This window comes from Plectropomus leopardus, chromosome 11, assembly GCF_008729295.1.
Source record: "Plectropomus leopardus isolate mb chromosome 11, YSFRI_Pleo_2.0, whole genome shotgun sequence".
Lineage (NCBI taxonomy): Eukaryota > Metazoa > Chordata > Actinopteri > Perciformes > Serranidae > Plectropomus > Plectropomus leopardus.
Genome location: NC_056473.1, coordinates 14,193,879 through 14,212,741, shown reverse-complemented (window position 1 = coordinate 14,212,741; position 18,863 = coordinate 14,193,879). Strand labels below are relative to the sequence as shown.

Below are 18,863 nucleotides of genomic sequence, written 5' to 3'. Positions count from 1 at the left end.
TTCCTCAAAAAACCTCAAATGCTTTCCCTATAAAACTGTGTATATATTGTGTATCGTCCACCATCCATTCCAGAGTATCCAAAAACTTGTGCCATGCCAAGCACATCCAAGGAGACTAAAAAGAGCGTGCCCAAAGAGCACCCGAGCAGACACCATGCCTTTATTTCTCGTACTGTCTGCTGTAACCCTCAAACATCGAAGCTTCAGTTACATTGCACGTGTCGTACCTCAAAGCTCCCAAGGCCCTGTCCCAACCTTTATTTAATAGCCCTGGTTTACTATTTTCCACAATAAACTAAATTAGATTGTCCAATCAGACTCCCAAAGCTGCTTACCTGGAATCACAACATGATCTTAAATAACAGAGGCAGCTGTTGGTTGTTGATACTGAACCTTCACTGGTAAACATCAACATGAAAACAACAACACACTTACAGAGGCTGAGAAAACAGTTACCCACACAGTTTGCTTTTGTAGATATAAAATCAGTACAGCTGATATAACAGGTTCTAACCATGAAAACTGAAATTATGTGTTGTAAAAGAAATTATTAATTAAGCTCTGCCATCAAGTTGGTTTCAATAAGCAAAGACACTATAGAAAACAAAAATCTAGACTAGCTCAAGAGTAGATTCTGAATATTCAGGTCTGCAAAACTAATGATTTGTGAAAATAAATCTTTATTTCTAAAATCTCCTTTCTTCCTAAAAGATTAGAAATTGGTTTGCTGATCAACTCAACTCAACTTTATTTATATATAACCTTTTATACAAACATGCTGCTCGAAGTGCCTCACATAGCAAAACTGAATCAAAAGACAGAAAATAAAGAATAACATAAACAATTATAAGTCACATTTTGCAGGGCATCCAGTAGCTCACCTGGTAGAATGGGCACCCCATTTATAAGGGCTATGTCCTTGCTGCAGCGTCCAAAGGTTTGATTCCACCTCGACCCTTTGCTGCCTGTCATCCCCTCTCTCTTCCCCTTTCATGCTTAATTCTGTCCTCTCAAATAAAGGCAAAAGACAAAAAAAATCTTAAAAAATAATTAATCAAGATTTGTAAGACTAGAAAATTACAATTAACAATTAAAAATCAATAAATAGTCTAAAAGTCTACATAATAAAATAAAGTGAACACCAGGGATGAAATGAATTAAAAACCAAGATATTAAAGCTCAAAATAAAGGTTGTAATATTACTCAAAATTAAAAGTCAGATTAAAAAGATAGGTCTATAATTCCCTTTTAAAAGTACTGAGAGAGCTCGTTATTCTAATATTCAGAGGTAGTGATCTCCACAGTTTAGGGGCAAAAAAACAGAAGTTGTAAACAGGATGTAAAAGGAATATTTACAGGTAAAGCGGGGGAGGACCTTAGTGATCTGGCAGGAACATTACAAGTATGCTCTTTTTCATCAGCATTGTATTATTCACTCATAGAGTTGCGTGCTGCACATTCACATCTGTAACTCCAATTCTGTTGGCCATGAGTTGTTGGGGGTTGAGCGCCTTGCTTGAGATTCTTCCAAAAACAATAACAACCACATTTGTGTAAGTATGTGACCATAATGTGGTGTTGAATAACTAGACGTTCAGCAGGGGGAAATCCAGCACCCTCTTTTATTTGAACCACAAGGACATAAGAGTCATGACTTTGTCAGTTTGATGGCACTTTATTTCTATGACTAAGATGTTTTTGAGGTTCTGTCTGTACATTTGTCAAAAAGAAAGAGAGGGCAAATAAAAATACAACCTAGGAGTCTTTACTTACTGTCGCAAATATAATTTCTGAGTTAAGTTGAGCTGATCTTACAGTAATACGAAATACAGTTCAAACTGCAGAAATTCAATAGTATAGATTAAAATGCTTCAGATGTTGCAGTGCAGAGTACCACAACTATCATTTACCAGTGCACAGGATCTGATGTCACCATGCTGTGATCTGTTCAGAGTGAGTGCTTAGAAACACAGCTTTAAATAATATGCTCTGTAAATAAACTTTATGACATCAGAAGTTTCATCTCGGAGCCCTGCATCCCTCCAGCAGAGCGGCACTGTGGCAGGGATACGGTTCAGAGTTATTTCGGGTTGCTGCTAGAGCTCTCTGGTGTACTGCAGCCAGTCCACACAGTGCACGGCAAATTACACATCTGGAAAGCGTTGGGCCTTTTTTTTTACTTTAATAATGTTTTATCTTGTAGCCAGTATGCCTTTAGAGCTCCCCCTTGCTGTACCGTGGCAACGGTGAGAGCTGTGATTAAAAACCTGTAATTTCCTGATATCATGTAATCATTGGTTGCAATAGAATACTTTTATTCTCTGTAAGAGCCATACTAAAAAACTTTTCTGAGTTTGACTCATACACAGTTACTGCTCTTTGGCTTTAGGCATTGTTGTCAAATCGTAAACTTTGCACATTGTGTAGTTTGAGTACCTTGTGGGCTGAGGCCTTTTTTTGAGGCCCAAATCCTGCTGGCTACAGCACAGATCCTGACGTAGATAGCTTTGCTGATCACCACATGCACTAGCAGCTGACCTTGGCTTTGCATTGATCAGAGTCAGGTTTCAAACAAGCCACATGAGATTTGTATTGGTTTTTGCTTCATGCTGAGACAGATATTGACGCTCTGAATATTGTGGTAGTGTGCTGTTTCCTTTATAAGCTGTAGGGTTTTGTGCATACAGGCCATGAAGTGGTGATCTGTCTGCCATGTGCTCTGCTCTCCAAAATCTATATGCAAACAGTGTACTGATAGCGGATACTGCTTAATATGCAACAGCTGAATAGATGTCAGTATTGTAGCTGTTTAGATGTGTTGTTATTTGAGAGTAACAAGGTTTTCTTTCTGAAACATCTCTATAAGGTATTTCATTGTTGCAGTAAATTAGAATACCACAAGTGTATACATTTCAGGTAGGGCTGTGAGCAGAAATTTGCAATATTCATAACATTGTAGAACATTGTGATATTATTACTTGCGGTGTATAAACAGATATTAAAGTGTTCTCAGTTCTACTTTTCTGTAGCTTTTAGCATAGAAAAAAATAAAGAAATATTTCCAACTTTACTGAGCATTGAACTGAACACAAAAGGCGCCTATAAAAAAGGATAGTTGCAAATTTCAAATGCTTCTAATATGTTCTTTCAACCTAACTGCAGTATGCAATATTGCAATCACTCATGATGTGTTGTGTTTGTTGCATAAGTTGTCATCGCATTGATAAAAAACAAAACAAAAGAATCCCAATATACTGTGTTGCCCTAATTCATGCATGCGTTGCCCCTGAAAAAAAACAGCCCTACAATCCTTTGCAGTCATAGGGCATCTACCCGTTCCTCTACCTGTCTTAAGACTCCTCCTTCAGCTGACACCCCCTCTCTGGTTCAGATAAATGGATTAGAACCTGGAGCTGACGGGACGGTAAGGTCCTCCCAGTGCCCAATCCTCTTACTGGAGGAGTCACCAGCTGACGCATGTCAGGAGTTTCCTTCCATCAGTCTGTCATAAATTACTGATATAGGTCTCTGGGTTGCATTTTCTGACATGGAAAAGAGGTCTTGGTCTGTATGCCACGAAGTGACGACATAATGGAGCATGTCAACATTTTGTCCAGTCGACCTCTTTTAGTCTGAAGTTAGCTTTAGAAATCTACTCAAATAGTACACGTACGAGCTCTTTGGGGCCTGTGCAGCAAATGAGTATTGAATATTTTCAACCATCAAAATGAAAAAACTGTTTGATTTTGATTAAACTCAAACAAATCTTGAATACAAGAGGAACCTTTAACGTTTTAGATTTTTTTTTTCATCATGTTAACTGATTTGGTTATTAAATACAACTGACCTAAATAAGTATTTGCTACAGTCTGCCTTTGTCAGTTTATAATATCGTTACTTTACTCCCTGTTACTCTGAAGCCCTATTAGCACAGGATTATCAAGGAAAAATTCCATCCCAAATTACCTTCCATATTTTGCCAAACACCGAGGCCATGTGATAATATTAGTCCCATGCAAATATGCATCTTAGTTATTTGGGTTTATATTTCGGTTTTCTGTTTTCTCCATGCCTCATTTCAGTTTCTTTCCCGGTCGAGAGTTATGGAGGCTGCGTCATAAATAACGTTTTGACAGTAGCAGCTCATCTCACTACACAGCATGGAGACCTGTTTGAAGAAAAAGTAAGATAATATAAATCAAAAGAGTGAAATCTCAAAGGATGATGAAATGGATGACGCGATGTGACAATGTGGCAAAATCCATTTTGTTTTTTTAACCCACACAAAAGGTTACAACAACAACAGATATGGTGCGATAGTGTTTCTGTGTTGTGTAGATTGCAGTTAGAAATGACTGTGAGCATCATATCTGGTGGATAATCTCAATGAATCAACTTTAATTTCATTTCTTCTTAATTCATGTTTAAGAAAATGGCAAATAAATCTACTTTTACCTTGTACATTGTAAAAGGAAGACTTTGCTTAAACCCGTGCGAATGCGCTACATGAAACACAGATTTTGGGGTATAAATTCTAAATCAAATGAGGTCCCCAGGTAATACTACTCCCATGTGTAAGGGCTTTAATCAGTATTCTTTTTCAGAATACTTCAAACTTAGATTACATTTCCTATAGCCTTAAAAAAAAGCATTTTACAATTTCTTAAAACCCCATGATACCTTGATATGATGAATATATTGGCAGATATACAGACGGAAGTGTCTTGAGTTCTTCCAAGACAGTAAATCAATTAAAAAGCTTATTTGCAAAGTATAGAAAGCTTGAAGTTTAAAATATCCAGCCACTGCTGCTATAAATAGTATGTTTTATGTGATTTTAGTATGAGCTCCCAGAGCCACAGATGTCATGACTGTGGACCTCGTTATCCTGACTTGGATGCACATTTCAAAATGACTGCATTCCTCCTGTGACAGTGTGAAAATAAATGCTTGGACACGGAGCTATTTATGGAGAGAGCATGTGGGTAGGGAGATGCTGCCATGTGTGTGTTTGTTGGATAGAAACATAACATGTTAGTGTGCCTGGGTTGTTTGCGTGCGTTTCCCTCCATAATAACAGCCACTGAGGATTAAAGCTTCAACTGACTGAAATCCCTCTTTTTTTGGTGTGCAGTCATCTATAAAAGCAGCTAAATTTGTGCCTTGTTCGTTGTGTATGCGGTCAATATAGAGCACGTTGAAAGCTGGTTTAGTCACACTGACAGCTCTTGTGAGGGTGAGATGAAAGGGAGTTTGAGTTTATTCCCGTTTCATTCTGCTGATTCGTTTTCCTCATCTCTGACTCATCTGATACAGACTTTGAGCTGGACACAGTGTTGGTGTTGGTCAATACAATCAATACAAGAGGGAATACAAAGAGCTACATGCTGCACTAACATGACCCGAAGTGATGCTCAACTCTTCTGTGAAATTAGCATGTATAATGAAATTTCTTATATATTTTTTTCTTTCTGGTAAATACATTTACTCCTACAATCTTTTTAATTTAATACTCCACATCCGGACCGCATGATCTCCTGGTGCAGTTGGCTCTTCCCGATATTTTGATCAAGGCTGCTGTCCAACATCAAGAAAAAAGCTCCTCTCTTAGCCTCCTCTCTACTACAGCTCCAGTCTTGTTGGCATGGCTTCAACTAACATCAGTGTGAGGCAGAAGAAGAAATATCCAACCCCGTCTCCTAAGCATGACATCTGATCTTCACTCATATTTCTAAATATCTGTGATCTGCTCTCAGACTGGCTGATAACAGTTGACCAATGAGCTGTTTTTGTTGATGCCTACAGTATGTGACGCTGTGCTTTATCTCTCTCCAGATGTGAATGACTGTGCCGGCCAGCCATGCAAGAATGGCGGCACCTGCAGGGACTTGGAGGGAGATTTCAAATGCAACTGCCCATCCCCTTATGTGGGCAAACATTGCCACCTGCGTAAGTGTTACAAGAGTCAACATTACTGGACAGATTGATGAATAAATCATGAACAATTACTGCCATATTACCCACTGTCATATAAGATAAGTTAATTTTGCTACACATAAGTTGTTGTTTTTTTAAAAATTATTTTACATTTTTTCAAGTAAGCAAAAATACACATACAAGCACATTCGATCCGAATGTCATGATGTTAGGGATGTTGGCAATTAATGAACTAGTTGATAAAATGTTGGCCTGCCCACAGAAATGGCTGAATCCCTAGAAAGGTCCAGGGATTTAAAAATATTTTTAGCAAAGGCTTTATACCAAACAAATGTTTCATCATGAAACTAGCAACATTTTACTAAAGCAAGGATTAACACAATGTTTATTTTTGTACTCTTAATATTTAATGGTGAATATCATTTAAGATGGACTTGATTATTGCAGCCCCCCTCCTTCCCCAGCAGCTGGGCCCCAGAAAGCTTTACACCCTGTTATGGGCACCTCTGGCCCTTGCTAGTGAGCACCGCAGATACTAGTCAGTTAAACTTTTATTTAAATGATTATTATTTTATGTGAGTGTGTTCACCCAGTGAAAATGCTGTAATTATCAGGCATGTTTTATAAGAATAATGTTTTCAGTAAATGTTATTTGTTAACTTTTATTTAGTGACTTGTTTTCATGTTTTGTAGGATAATGTGCAATGTACATAATGCACGGTGCAAAGTACCACACATTTCACCAGCATTTAAAATATGATTTCGTTATTGGAAAATGTGATAAGCGATTTCTAATACGTCATAATGACTCTTGGACAATGTTTAAACTTGTAAATTGGATGGTGCTCAACTTTGTCTGTTTTCTGAGTGTTTTCTTACTTTTAGACTAGTCGACTAGTCTACGTTTAAAACTTCCGATTAAACTTTAAAATTTCCGATTAAACTTCAGGGATATTAGTAGTTAGGAACATCTGAAATGATGTACTATTGCCAGTGCTATAAAAATTATTTCAATTAAAGAAGTAGAACTTAAGGAAGACATTGAAGATGATGGGAGTGGGAAGGCAGCCAAACTGCTCCATTTTAGGATGATATGGAAAGCCTGCCAAATGAGGAATCGATACTTTCAATTCAATTAAACTGATTCAAGGCTCTGCATCACTTAATGCTTTACGCAGCCGAGTGACGTTAAAGCACACAGAAGTAGTGGTTAAATGTGTATCAGACTTTGCTATGACTATGTCACCATAAAAAATTCAAGTTGTAGTGAAAAAGTGCAGGTAAAAAAAGCAATTTTTTGTTACTGTATTACATATTTATCAATAAGATCCACAGTGGGGAATCTCACACTGACGTCAGAATACGCCCCCCCATCCACAGGCTGTATTTCTCTGCTCGGCATGGAGGGAGGGGGCATCGCTGAGTCCCAGATCTCAGCCTCATCAGTCCGTTACAGCCTGCTGGGCCTGCAGCGCTGGGGACCTGAGCTCGCCCGCCTCAATAACAAGGGACTGGTTAATGCCTGGAGCGCCGCTGCACATGACAGGAACCCATGGATAGAGGTGAAACCAGAAACACATACACATGGATATTGTGCGAAGATGAGACTGTTAGGATGGTGTTCTAAATCCAGACATATTACATTGTTTTTTGCAAAATTACCAGGCTAGAAATACTTTTCCCACCATTAAATAATTTTAACTCATAAAGTATGAAAAAATTTAATTTATTTATTGATAAATTTAAGTAATATGAAGAGGCTTTTGCTCAGAACTTGTATGTTTTTGTCATTTTGAAAACTATTGGCTGTCCCCACACTGCCCACCTTTACTTTTTATCACTTTATGTTGTAGTTGAACTTTTGGAAACTTTATTTGCTAATGTTGTCTCTTTCCTCAATTTCAGATTAACATGCAAAGAAAGATGCGCTTCACAGGTATCGTGACGCAGGGTGCCAGTCGCATCGGAACGGCCGAGTTCATCAAGGCCTTCAAGGTGGCCTCCAGCCTGGATGGCAGGACATACACCATGTACAGAACAGACGGGCAGAGGAAGGACAATGTGAGGAGATGAAACATAACACAGTAAAAAACAGTGCACTACATCTGTTTTAACTGATTAATTGACCCCTCAGCGACAGTGATCCCCTAACCCTAACCCTAACCCAACCAAGATATGTTGATCTTCAATGCACACAACTTCCCACTGTTTCTAAAAAATAAGAAATGAACCACTAGAGGGAGCAGTGACACATTTTACTGTATCCTCACTGTGACCAAAACACCAGCTGTGAAACAGAGAGAGAAGTCATGCTTGTGTGTGTTATACAAACACAGTTTAAGTTTCCTTAAAAACAGATGCAGCAAAGATGGATTCTGTCGGGAGGGCTTTGCAACATGTTTTAGTTTCATTGCTTTTTTTTTCAGAATACATACATCTAATTAAAAATTGTCTCTAAATATTAAGTAAAGAAATAACAAATCAATTTTGCACTTGACACAGTTTGCTAACCCCTAGTTTTTTTGTAGGTGTTTGTTGGAAACGTGGACAATGACGGCACCAAGACCAACCTGTTTGACCCTCCAATCATTGCCCAGTACATCCGCATCATCCCTGTGGTGTGTCGCAAGGCGTGCACCATGCGCATGGAGCTGGTCGGCTGTGAGCTCAACGGTAAACTGACACTGAAAACACACAACATAGACACACTGTGTACACAGTACACACATTTGATGTTTGGTATACAGATGTTTGAAAGTGACTCAAACTTTTTTTTTCACATCACTCAAACTCCAGCTGGGAAAACTTGTCATCCAACAGTTAAACCATCATTTAACCCTTATTATGTCTCCTCCCTAATTATTTTCAGCCCTACGCACTGTGATTGATCATATTTCAGGATATTACTCAGAGCACTGCACTACTTAGTAACTTTGAACACAGATGCACACTTATCAAAACCATATGATCATAATCTACTGTAGCGATACTGTCAGGCTTAATGCACATTTGATGCTAAAATGATTCAGAGAATTTTATATTGCAGAGAGTGTTTCGGTCATCTTTATCATCCAATAATTGTCACTCCCTAGGGCAAATGTATTTCTCATTTAAATCTTCTGTGGTGCAACAATTGTCTCTTCATCTTTCAGCTCTTTTTATGTAAAGCCAGTGTGGTTCTTTAGAACTCACCAGTCGCATTACACTGCTGAATATTCATCTCTTTTGATGGTTGTCTCATTTATCAGATCAGTGTCTCTTCTTCGTCTGTCAGTCATGCTTCTTGATCTGTGCATGATTCCCAACTTGCTGTTTTTGGGGCTTTTTTTTTGTTTTGGGTAAGTCCGGCTCATTGAATTTAGAATTTGGATATGAGCCTGTCATTGGCTGCCCACTGTCAGAAGGGGACAACTATTTTGAAAACAGTAACACACAGGAAGCATGTTAAGAGTTTTCAGAATCCCTGTCGCTGTGTGAAACTAGTCTCACATAGCCAGACTTATCTCCACACTTTGTTTTAGTGTTGAGAATGAAACAAACTCAGAGCTAGCAACCTACACGCTAAAATACCTTTCAATGTTTTATGTGGTGTTTTCTTTTGCAGTGATTTAGCCTTTAAATGCCAGGGCTTGCTTCACACATGCAAATGTCTCACAAATTTTCAGCCATCACTAAATTTCAAGGGCACTGTAGCCTGGGCATAGCATCACCCAAAACAATTGTGATTGGTTTAAATTATTACAAACAACCGAGAGTTGTTTTAGCGTGGAATTATGAAGGGTTCATCCAGACCTTTCTCCAGTGCTGTCACATTGTGGGGTAGCTCCAGCAATGTTGCACTAAATTTGGGATCACCTGTCTGTCTGGCATGAGATCACAGTCAGCATGTATAAGTTTTGGCCCTTCTTGAAACACATTTTCACTGCACTTGCTTTAATGTAAAATACCCATTATGAGATGTTAATATGACAGTTTGTTCTCTGAAGGTCATAGTTCTGCACTTCAAACGCAGTTTATTACACTTCACTGAGTGAATCAACTGAAGTGCAATATATTTTATGAAAAGGAGAGGATGTTACATAAGGACTTGCATGCCATAACAGTACAGCTGAAAATATTTCATGCATGTTTGACCCTCTGTTCATCCAACCTTCATGCGCAGCTGCTTCACTAACCAACACTCATTACAAAGTCTGTTGCCTTTATAAATTGTATAATGAGCTCCACAAGTTTGTTTCTACTTTAGGTTTGGCCATCTACTCACACTGAATCTATGAAATGATACAGAAAGTATGATAATGCTGCAAACCTGTGGAGGATCACTGTATAATTTAATAATGTGGGTGTGAGCAACTTGAACCACAGATGGCGGTTTATGGATGTGAGCTCATCTAATCCTAAAACTGCACATTCACGGCTTCACGTTCACGTCTCTGTCCACTGCATCTGCATCATCATCTCGGGCTGTTTGTTTGCTGCTTCACTGGCTGGCCTGGGCCGCTTCCTGTCCGTCCCCTGTCTATCATACATTCTTTCTCTCTCTTTCCATTCCTCTTCTTTTCTTTCTCTTCCTCTGTCTCTCTGCCTTGTCTCACCTCCACAGTATATTCAAACACTTCAGGTTGTTCAGAGCCGATGGGCATGAAGTCCCGGTTGGTGTCCGACCAGCAGATCACATCCTCCAGCACCTTCCGCACCTGGGGCATCGAGGCCTTCACCTGGCACCCTCACTACGCCCGGCTGGACAAGCAGGGCAAGACCAACGCCTGGACCGCCGCTACCAACAACCAGTCTGAGTGGCTGCAGGTAGGAGAGGAGGAACGGACAGAGCTGCATATTGTTGGTTTTTTAGTTTTCCTATTGCTTTGTTTTTAAAGTGAAGTTGTTTCTGTGTCCTCAGGTGGACCTGGGGTCTACCAAGAAGATCACAGGAGTCATCACACAGGGCGCCAAAGACTTTGGCTCCGTCCAATTTGTCACAGCCTTCAAAGTGGCTCACAGTGATGACGGACAGTTCTGGACCATCGTGAAGGACGAGAACACAAAGATGGATAAGGTCAGTACCGCTACGGCTCAGTCAAAAACATACCTAATGAAGTGACGCATGTGGAAATTACAAAACAAAACAAAACACAAACTTAAGAATAAGGGGAAAAAGGAATGTAAATTTAAAAAAGAAAAAAATCATTTCATTGAAGAGCATTGTTGCAGTGCATGCAAAAACATAAATCTGATGGAGCTGTACTCAACTCAGAATTAAGTTAGTTGAATTTGATTGTACTTTTCAATTCAAATATTCAAGTGTTTTTCACGTTTTTCTGTGAAAAGTTTGAACAAGGTTTGGTTGGAAGTTCAGGGTGACAGTGATGTTCATATAATTTTGTAAACAAGCTTTAAGTTGAACCTCTAAGCAGAAGGCGGCAGAAAAGTTTATCTCGCAGTCTGAGCAGGCAAAGCCTCTCCTCCTCCATCTGCCCTCCATCTCACTCTCACTCAGACTTAGACAGCCCTAAAAACATAAGCACTTAATCAAAATAATAATAACAATCATTGACAGAACACATAAAGGTTTCGGCGAGGGCTTTGCATGTGTGTGGTCTTAATGGAAACTATTAAAAAAAATTAGTAAGAGTTTAGCTTGTATCTGACTCACTCATCTACACACCTGGAACCAATAATGTCGACACCGGGTTAATTTTCTGTATGCATTGAAACATAATATATTCAAAAATCCTTTTACCTGCCAGATGTGCCCTAAAGAACAGCCAAATGAAGTCACTGAATTACGGATGTGAAGCATTGACAGTTTCTTCTGACTTAATCGATGAAACATTTGTAATTGAGGTTTAGTTTATGGTTTTACTCTTTTATGGGATTATGTTTGAGTTTGTTTATGAGGTTGTACTAATTATCAAGGTTTATTTGTCATGATTTCTTTTGGTTCATTTTAGTTGGGGATTTTCTGCTTTTGCTCTGCCAGCTTGAGGCATTTACTGTATTTTATTTCCATTTCATCGTCCCAGAATGTCAAACTGCCAGAGCGTCTTTTCACATTCATTCAGTCATCTGACATCCACAGGAAATAATTCCTAAATATATTATGATTTAAACATTTTATTGATGTGCGTTTTTGTCTGTGTTTAGCTGGGAAAGCTGTGTTGTTTTAAAATGTGCTTAAATCTTGATCAGTCATGTTTTGTTTTTGTTTGTTGTTTTCTTCTTTGTTTTGTTTTGTTTCTTTATTTCTTTCTTTAACGTCAAATACAATGCGATACGTTTCGATACGATATACTTTATTGTCCATATAGGGAAATTTGTCTTGGGCTCAGATGCTGTGCCCATAAATGCCTTTAAAGTCACAATAAAACAAAACACATATGAATAAAACAGCATAGCTGTACCAAATCACACCAATAAATTGCACATAGTCCAAGTTGCACATATAAAATACTGCACATACGCTGTTAAAAACATCAAGGATCTATTCCACATCCCTGCAGACTTTTAAAAGTTTGATGGAGGTAGGAATGATTGAGTTTTTAAAATTGTTGATTTTACAGTGGGGAACTCTGTATCGTCTGCCAGAGGGCCAGAGCCCATATTCTGCGTGGATATGTAATTGGTTGGTCATTGTCTTCTGAGCTTGCTGAAGAACAGACAGCTGATACGTTGACTGGAGGGGCTGGTATTTACTCCTCATTATCACTGTCATGGCGGTGTGTACTAGACAAGCGAGCTTAGTTTTTTGATGTACAGTGAGGTTGCCATACCATGCTGACATACCACATCATACTAAGCTCTCAGGTTCTGCCTGATAAAATAAAAACATAATCCTCTGGTCCAAACACTCTGAGTCTGCAAGTACAGCCTCTGCTGTAAGCGAGAACACAAACCTTTAACATGGACCGTCCAGCTGAACTCGTCCTTCAAATGGACACTGAGGTACTTGTACAAGCAAGTGATCGATGTGTACGTTTTACATGACCACAGGACCAGAACCATCTCCTTTGTTTTGTCAACATTTAAAATGAGATGGCTGACGTCACACCACTGCACAAAATGTTTTTGTATCTCAGAGAAATAGGCTGATGGGCATGTGTCTGTGTGCAGAAGGCCGAGGATAGAGGTATCCTCAGAAAATGTTACAAAGTTCCCTGGGTCACTGTTTGTACGTTCATTTGTGTGTAGTGTAAAAAGAACTGGGGAGCTGACACAGCCCTGTTGTGGTGAATAATCTGGATTCTGAAAGGGTGTTGTTGACTCTGATATGCTGACTTCAGTTGGTTAAAAAGGAAAAATACCACTTGAAAAGAGCATAAACATGCTCATCTGCTTCAGTTTTAAATTGAGCAGATGAGGGACATGATAAAAAATAATTGGGTTAAATAAACAAGTGATCCATTGTCTCTAACTCCAAAAGACACCAGTATCCTCCATTTGTATTTAGTCGGTAAAAGTAAAGTTTTATATAGCACATTTTAGCAACAAGGCAATTCAAAGGGCTCTACACAAAACATTCAAAACATTGAGGTAAAGTACAAAAGAAGTAGTGTAAAAGGACATTTAAATAGAATTGAAAACAATAAATAGAGTCAAGAGGAATATAAACACAAGCTAAAATAGATGAGATAGGTATGACATACAAGAAGTAAAGTCACAGTGTAGTGTAAGAACATAGTTATTTCATTGTTGAAGGACAAGAGAAGCATATATTATTGTTTTTTTTTACCTGGATCATTGAGGCCAACAGCAGCTGCAATCTGAGTCGTTTTGATTGGCTGTTATTCTCAATGCAGATCTTCCCGGGGAACAGCGACAACAACGTTCACAAAAAGAACATCTTTGAGCCTCCATTCTACAGCCGGTATGTCCGCATCCTGCCGTGGGAGTGGCACGAGCGCATCACCTTGAGAATGGAGCTTCTTGGCTGTGATGAGTAGCGGCTCTCTGGTTCAGCCACCCTCACCCTCCTCCTCCTCCTCCTCCTCTTCTCTCTACCTCCTTCTCCCTTTCCCTCCCTTCTCCCTCCTGAGCCACACCTGCACTGCCTTGCTCTCAGCTCTAGGGGGCAGCAAACACCAGAGTAGCACACCACTGACCCTGGCTGGTTGGAGGTGGGAGATGTTACCCTTAACCACTGTTACCAGGGCTCTGACTGAGTTTAGCTCACAGCATCCTCTCTTTGTTCGTTTCCTGAATAGATCACTCTTCTTTTCCACCTCAACCAAATCTGTGATCATTTCTAGAAACGATCGTATTATCTTCTTTGTCACTGAGCAGAGCTGGAGTCAGATTTTTTTTTATCTCACCTATTTGCTAAATAAAAGGTAATGACTCCTTCTTCCCTGTGTCTGAGGTCAGGGGTAACAGGACTGCTGCTGTATCAGTTGGTGCTGCCTAGACTCTGATCCTAGATCAGTTCTACCTGGAACATTTGAACCTCCAAGACCCATGGCTGGTGATGTACATAAGCCTCACTTAACAGCTTGCACACATCCTGTAACCAAACACTTCACTTCATGACACACAGAATATAAGTTATCTGCAGAGGATACATTGGTTACTTTTCTTTACCAAAAAAGTGAAATCTAGTAAAATAAAAACATTCTTGTTGTTCTTTAGTGGGAAAAATAGCAAGTAATACTGAATAGTTGAGCAAATATAAGAGACTCAAAATCTGAAGGTGTCCTGCTGTGTATATTTCAGTGTTCCTAAAATTTCTCTGCAGTGGTTTGGGCAGTAAAATCCTCAGTCCATGTTTCCAACAGTGCATTTGTTTTAACTGCTTTAGTGGGTTAACATCCAAGATGTAAACATAGTATTCACTCTGCAGCCAACAAGAAAGGAGTGAACATGCCACTATTTACACAAATTCTCATTTTCACTGATCATTTGCACGAAAGCAAACTTTTATCAGGCTTGTTCTATTTCTGTTTGAGACTTCAGGCCAAATCAGAGTAAGTCATCTACTCCTCTTGGGCCGGTGCACTCTTTTTTCTTTGGGTTTATTTAGAAAAATGCAGTATGTAGTGAACTGGCATAGATGCACACAAAGAATGACATATTATATATTTAATATCATGTCATTGTGAAGTAGAATTGGTCAGTGAACCATTACAGTCAGTCAGTCAGTTTAGCAGCCAAACATATGTGATCTCAAAGCTGGAGGAGGCGCCCTCATTGAAGACAGGAATATAAACAAAAGGCTAAAAGAGTTTTAGGTCATTGTTGACCAAAAGAGAAAAGACTCTTCATTGTTCTTGAGGAAATGAATAATAGCTGTTGACTGAGAATAATGTCACGAGCTGGTAAAATTCAGTCAGAAAAAGAGAAATTAGTTATTGCAGTATTAACATGTTATTGTCTGCTGCAGCATTATACAATTTTATATAATAAAAAAGAGGGGTTTATGATCAGTCTGTTGTTATTTTTGCTTTAATAAGCTATGGGATGATTATAGAACTAAGCATGTGTTGAGATTTTGCTGACCAGAACCACTTCAGATCTGGACTTCAGTTTTTTGTTGTTTTTTTTAATTGATGACAGATTCTCAGAATAACTTGAATGACAGTATTCAATATCCAAGATAATTTAGGAATTTTGTTTATTATTAAATGGTTGATAGGGCTGGGTATCAGTACCATTACCTTAAAGATGTCAACCAAAATAACCCAGTACCAAATGGTGTTAAATCATTTCCAGTCAAATGATACCAGCATTTAACCCTTTTTTATCAACGGGGCTCTGATCCGGGACTGTCCCAACTCCCTGCTGGATGAACAAAGTTTCTGTTACTGCTGTCTGTGGAGCTGCTCTTCCAGCAAAAACATTCAGTTCAACATCAGCCTGATAACCACGATCTAACACAGCGGCTAACATCCAACACCGAGCTGCCAAATGGTGCCCACAAATTCTCAGTGAAACGGCTCATTGCTGTTGTTAAGCAGTTGATAACTGTTTGGTAGTGTTAGCTGTGGTGCTAAAAGTTAGCCCTGTCACTGTGTGTGGATGGGCAGACTCTCACAGATGTTTGTTTGAAGGAGTTGGCGGTGGAACGGGCTTCAATGTGCCGAGATGCCACCAAAACGTTCAAAATTATGGCTATACTACACGCCACTCCAGTCACATTACTTTAGGGAACTGGTTTTGGTACTGGTATTGTCATTTTGGAAACGATGGCCAGCCCTGTTGGGTAGCATTGCTAACATAGAGACTGACAATAGTGTAGAAACAGCAAGTTTAAAATTTATGATTGATGTTATCTTCTCAGGTCAAAGCAGATCTGCTCCCAATGTACAGTTAATGCTACTGAAACGTTACTAATTCTCACACACACACACACACACACACACACACACACACACACACACACACACACACACACACACGTGCGCGCGCTCAGCTGTGTTTCAAGTTGTGTTCACACAGTTTTTTTTATGGCACTTTGATGTTTGTGTTTTGACATTTGAAATATTCAAAAACCAAAAAGGAAAAAAAAACAGTATTGTTGAAGCGTTGAAGAACAAATAAACAAGTAAACATGTTCATTATTAAATGTAGAAGTAAAAAAGAAAGAAAAGAAAATATAGTTTCTTTGTTAGGTTAAACTGAAAGTCTAGGGTATTCCCTTGCTTTGTTTAGTGTTAATATGTGAGATGCATATATACAGTACGTTTGTACTGCGAACCGTCAGTATTGGTAGATATAAATGTTTGCTGCAGACCATCTATTTAGGGTCCAACATTAAGCCTCCGGTTGAAAGCTGAGGCCCCGCTGATAAGACTGTAAGAGAGAAACCAAATAAAAATTGATTTTTACGGTTCCAACGGACAAGTGACACGACCCGCCATATCATCCGCTTCTGCCGCCCCCATCACAGTATTCTAAACCTTTCTACCCCATGAATTATGAATAATGGGCTCGTGCAATATTATACTGAGTTAGTTTTGATAACAATGAATATTAAATCAAGATCCTTAAAAAATGCATGAGGGGATAGCGGTGCCACTGAGAGGTCGAGGAGGGATGTTGGTGTCAAACACTGTACAATATTTATTATTGTTGCAGACGATTCCATGAGCAGTCGCCTTTGTTATCCACGTCTGCATGCATTTTATCGACTAGTACTTTAAAGTTGAACAGATTTTTGGATTTATTGGTGACATAGCTTCTTTTTTTCTCTGTGTTCATCCACATTCAAAGTATTGTAGATATCTTGTTTCCCAGCGGTTTTCTAAGATTGATTCAAAAATTGATGTGTTTTTATGGTATTATATGATTTCTTGCTATACTGACCGTTGACCTCATAGAAGTTTTACTGGATTTGAAGCTTTTTTTTATTCCAGTATTGTGTTTCTAAGAGGATTCCTTTATGTTTGGCCTTTGTATCTTAAAATGAAGAAGAAATAAAGAATTTAAAACACAATATTTTAAATCGACTCTTTATATAGCAGTAGCCTGTACTTCTATGTATATCACAGGATGGAATATTTAGATAATATTATTAGTCGTGTTGCTGAATTAATTGGAGCTGTTTTCCATTTAAAAAGGTGGAGGATCAAAAGACGAAGAGCACTGAGGGTCGTTTTGCCTGTTTAGCATTTAAACACCCCCAGGGGCCTAATCTCTCTTTATACCACCATACGATCTTCCAAAGGTATCTTCACCCGAGGAGGGCACGTCCCCTTCTCAGCCTCATTACAGTCTATGAAGGTCACACTAAAGTGGTGAAATCCCTCTGTAAGCGTTGAATCATGAGAAAATGGATTCATACTGTGACACTGTGAAGGTTAAATGATGGAGGGACCTCAGTGTGGATTAATGTTTCTGTAGGTTTTCAGCACAACAGTTGTGGAAAAAATCCCTTGTACCTCTAGTTTGTGCTCAATTAGTGAATACCAGCTAATTATCATGTAGACAACAGTTGTCTTAAATGATGATCTCATCTACCAGACCTCCCCAGTAGAACAGCTGTTTTCCCTTTTGGAGTTGCTGTTTTTTTTAAAGTGTTGAAGGCCTAATGACAGCTCTCTCCTCTGTGTCCTCTTTGTTCTTTAATAAAACTCTCTAACTTGTCTTCCCTCTATTGTCCTTTTCTCTGCACAGCTTGAGGAGAGAGATTCTTACCGCTCTAGTTCTCAGAAAAATGATTGCTCTATTTCTTTGTACTGCTACTTTACATTGCAATTCTTAAAGTTTGATTCCCCATTGCCTGTCAACTGTACTTAACCCTTTAAAACCTGAGCACATTGGCTTGATTTCTCTCACAAACATGAAAAGAAGATGAAGGATACTAAAAGAAGAAATGACCCAAATATTAGCAAGAAATTCTCAGAAACAAATCTGAGGAACAAATAAAAAATAAATACATATATATATAAATAATAATAATAATAACAAATTAACTTAACCTAGAAAAGGTTTGAACATTAAAACACTTACTTTCCTGCATTCTGGTGAACTTTTATTTACCAGTTTTTGCCTTTTCTGCATCACTCACTACATTTATGTGCACAGTTAAGTCAAGCTACGGTATAGCTAGATAAGGCCATTTTAGGATTAATGTCTTTGTCCCAAGCACCAGGGGAGAATCGATTTATTTACTTAAGTATATTCAATCGGTAGGTGGTGATATGCCCCCTTTCAGCTAGTTGCTATTGGACCCATTACTTCACATACCAAACAAGATAGCAAGCGTCAAACAGGTTGAATAACGAACGGCAAAAATATTAATAACCTTTCGGCGCTATACATTTCATTTGTACGCTTCACCCCTTACTTTTTACCTTAGTCTTGTTTTCTTACCATCTTCTTCTTTTGTCTTTTGTGAATTTATGCTGTTTGACTTCTGGGTTAAAACCTTGTGCAGGGACTATGGAGCATGCGCAGATCGGCTTGGTCAGTTCAGGTCCAGTTGAGGTGTTTAC

At 38.8% G+C, this 18,863-nt stretch overlaps 1 protein-coding gene across 4 annotated transcripts in view; it reads left to right on the top strand.

The window, feature by feature from the left end:
- The window catches only part of mfge8b (milk fat globule EGF and factor V/VIII domain containing b), a 31,476-nt gene extending 14,114 nt beyond the window's left edge, over positions 1 to 17,362 (top strand). For 2 of the 4 annotated variants that reach the window (XM_042495607.1, XM_042495605.1), the window contains 7 exons: positions 5,836 to 5,949; positions 7,318 to 7,499; positions 7,843 to 7,998; positions 8,466 to 8,610; positions 10,559 to 10,743; positions 10,838 to 10,993; positions 13,734 to 17,362. In XM_042495607.1, coding sequence (XP_042351541.1) covers positions 5,836 to 5,949; positions 7,318 to 7,499; positions 7,843 to 7,998; positions 8,466 to 8,610; positions 10,559 to 10,743; positions 10,838 to 10,993; positions 13,734 to 13,877 — 1,082 coding nt within the window. In that variant the 3' untranslated portion in view covers positions 13,878 to 17,362. Of the gene's footprint in view, positions 1 to 5,835; positions 5,950 to 7,317; positions 7,500 to 7,842; positions 7,999 to 8,465; positions 8,611 to 10,540; positions 10,744 to 10,837; positions 10,994 to 13,733 lie in introns of all 4 variants that reach the window. The other 2 variants (XM_042495606.1, XM_042495604.1) reach the window with 1 other exon arrangement.
- The last annotated feature ends 1,501 nt before the right edge of the window (positions 17,363 to 18,863 follow it).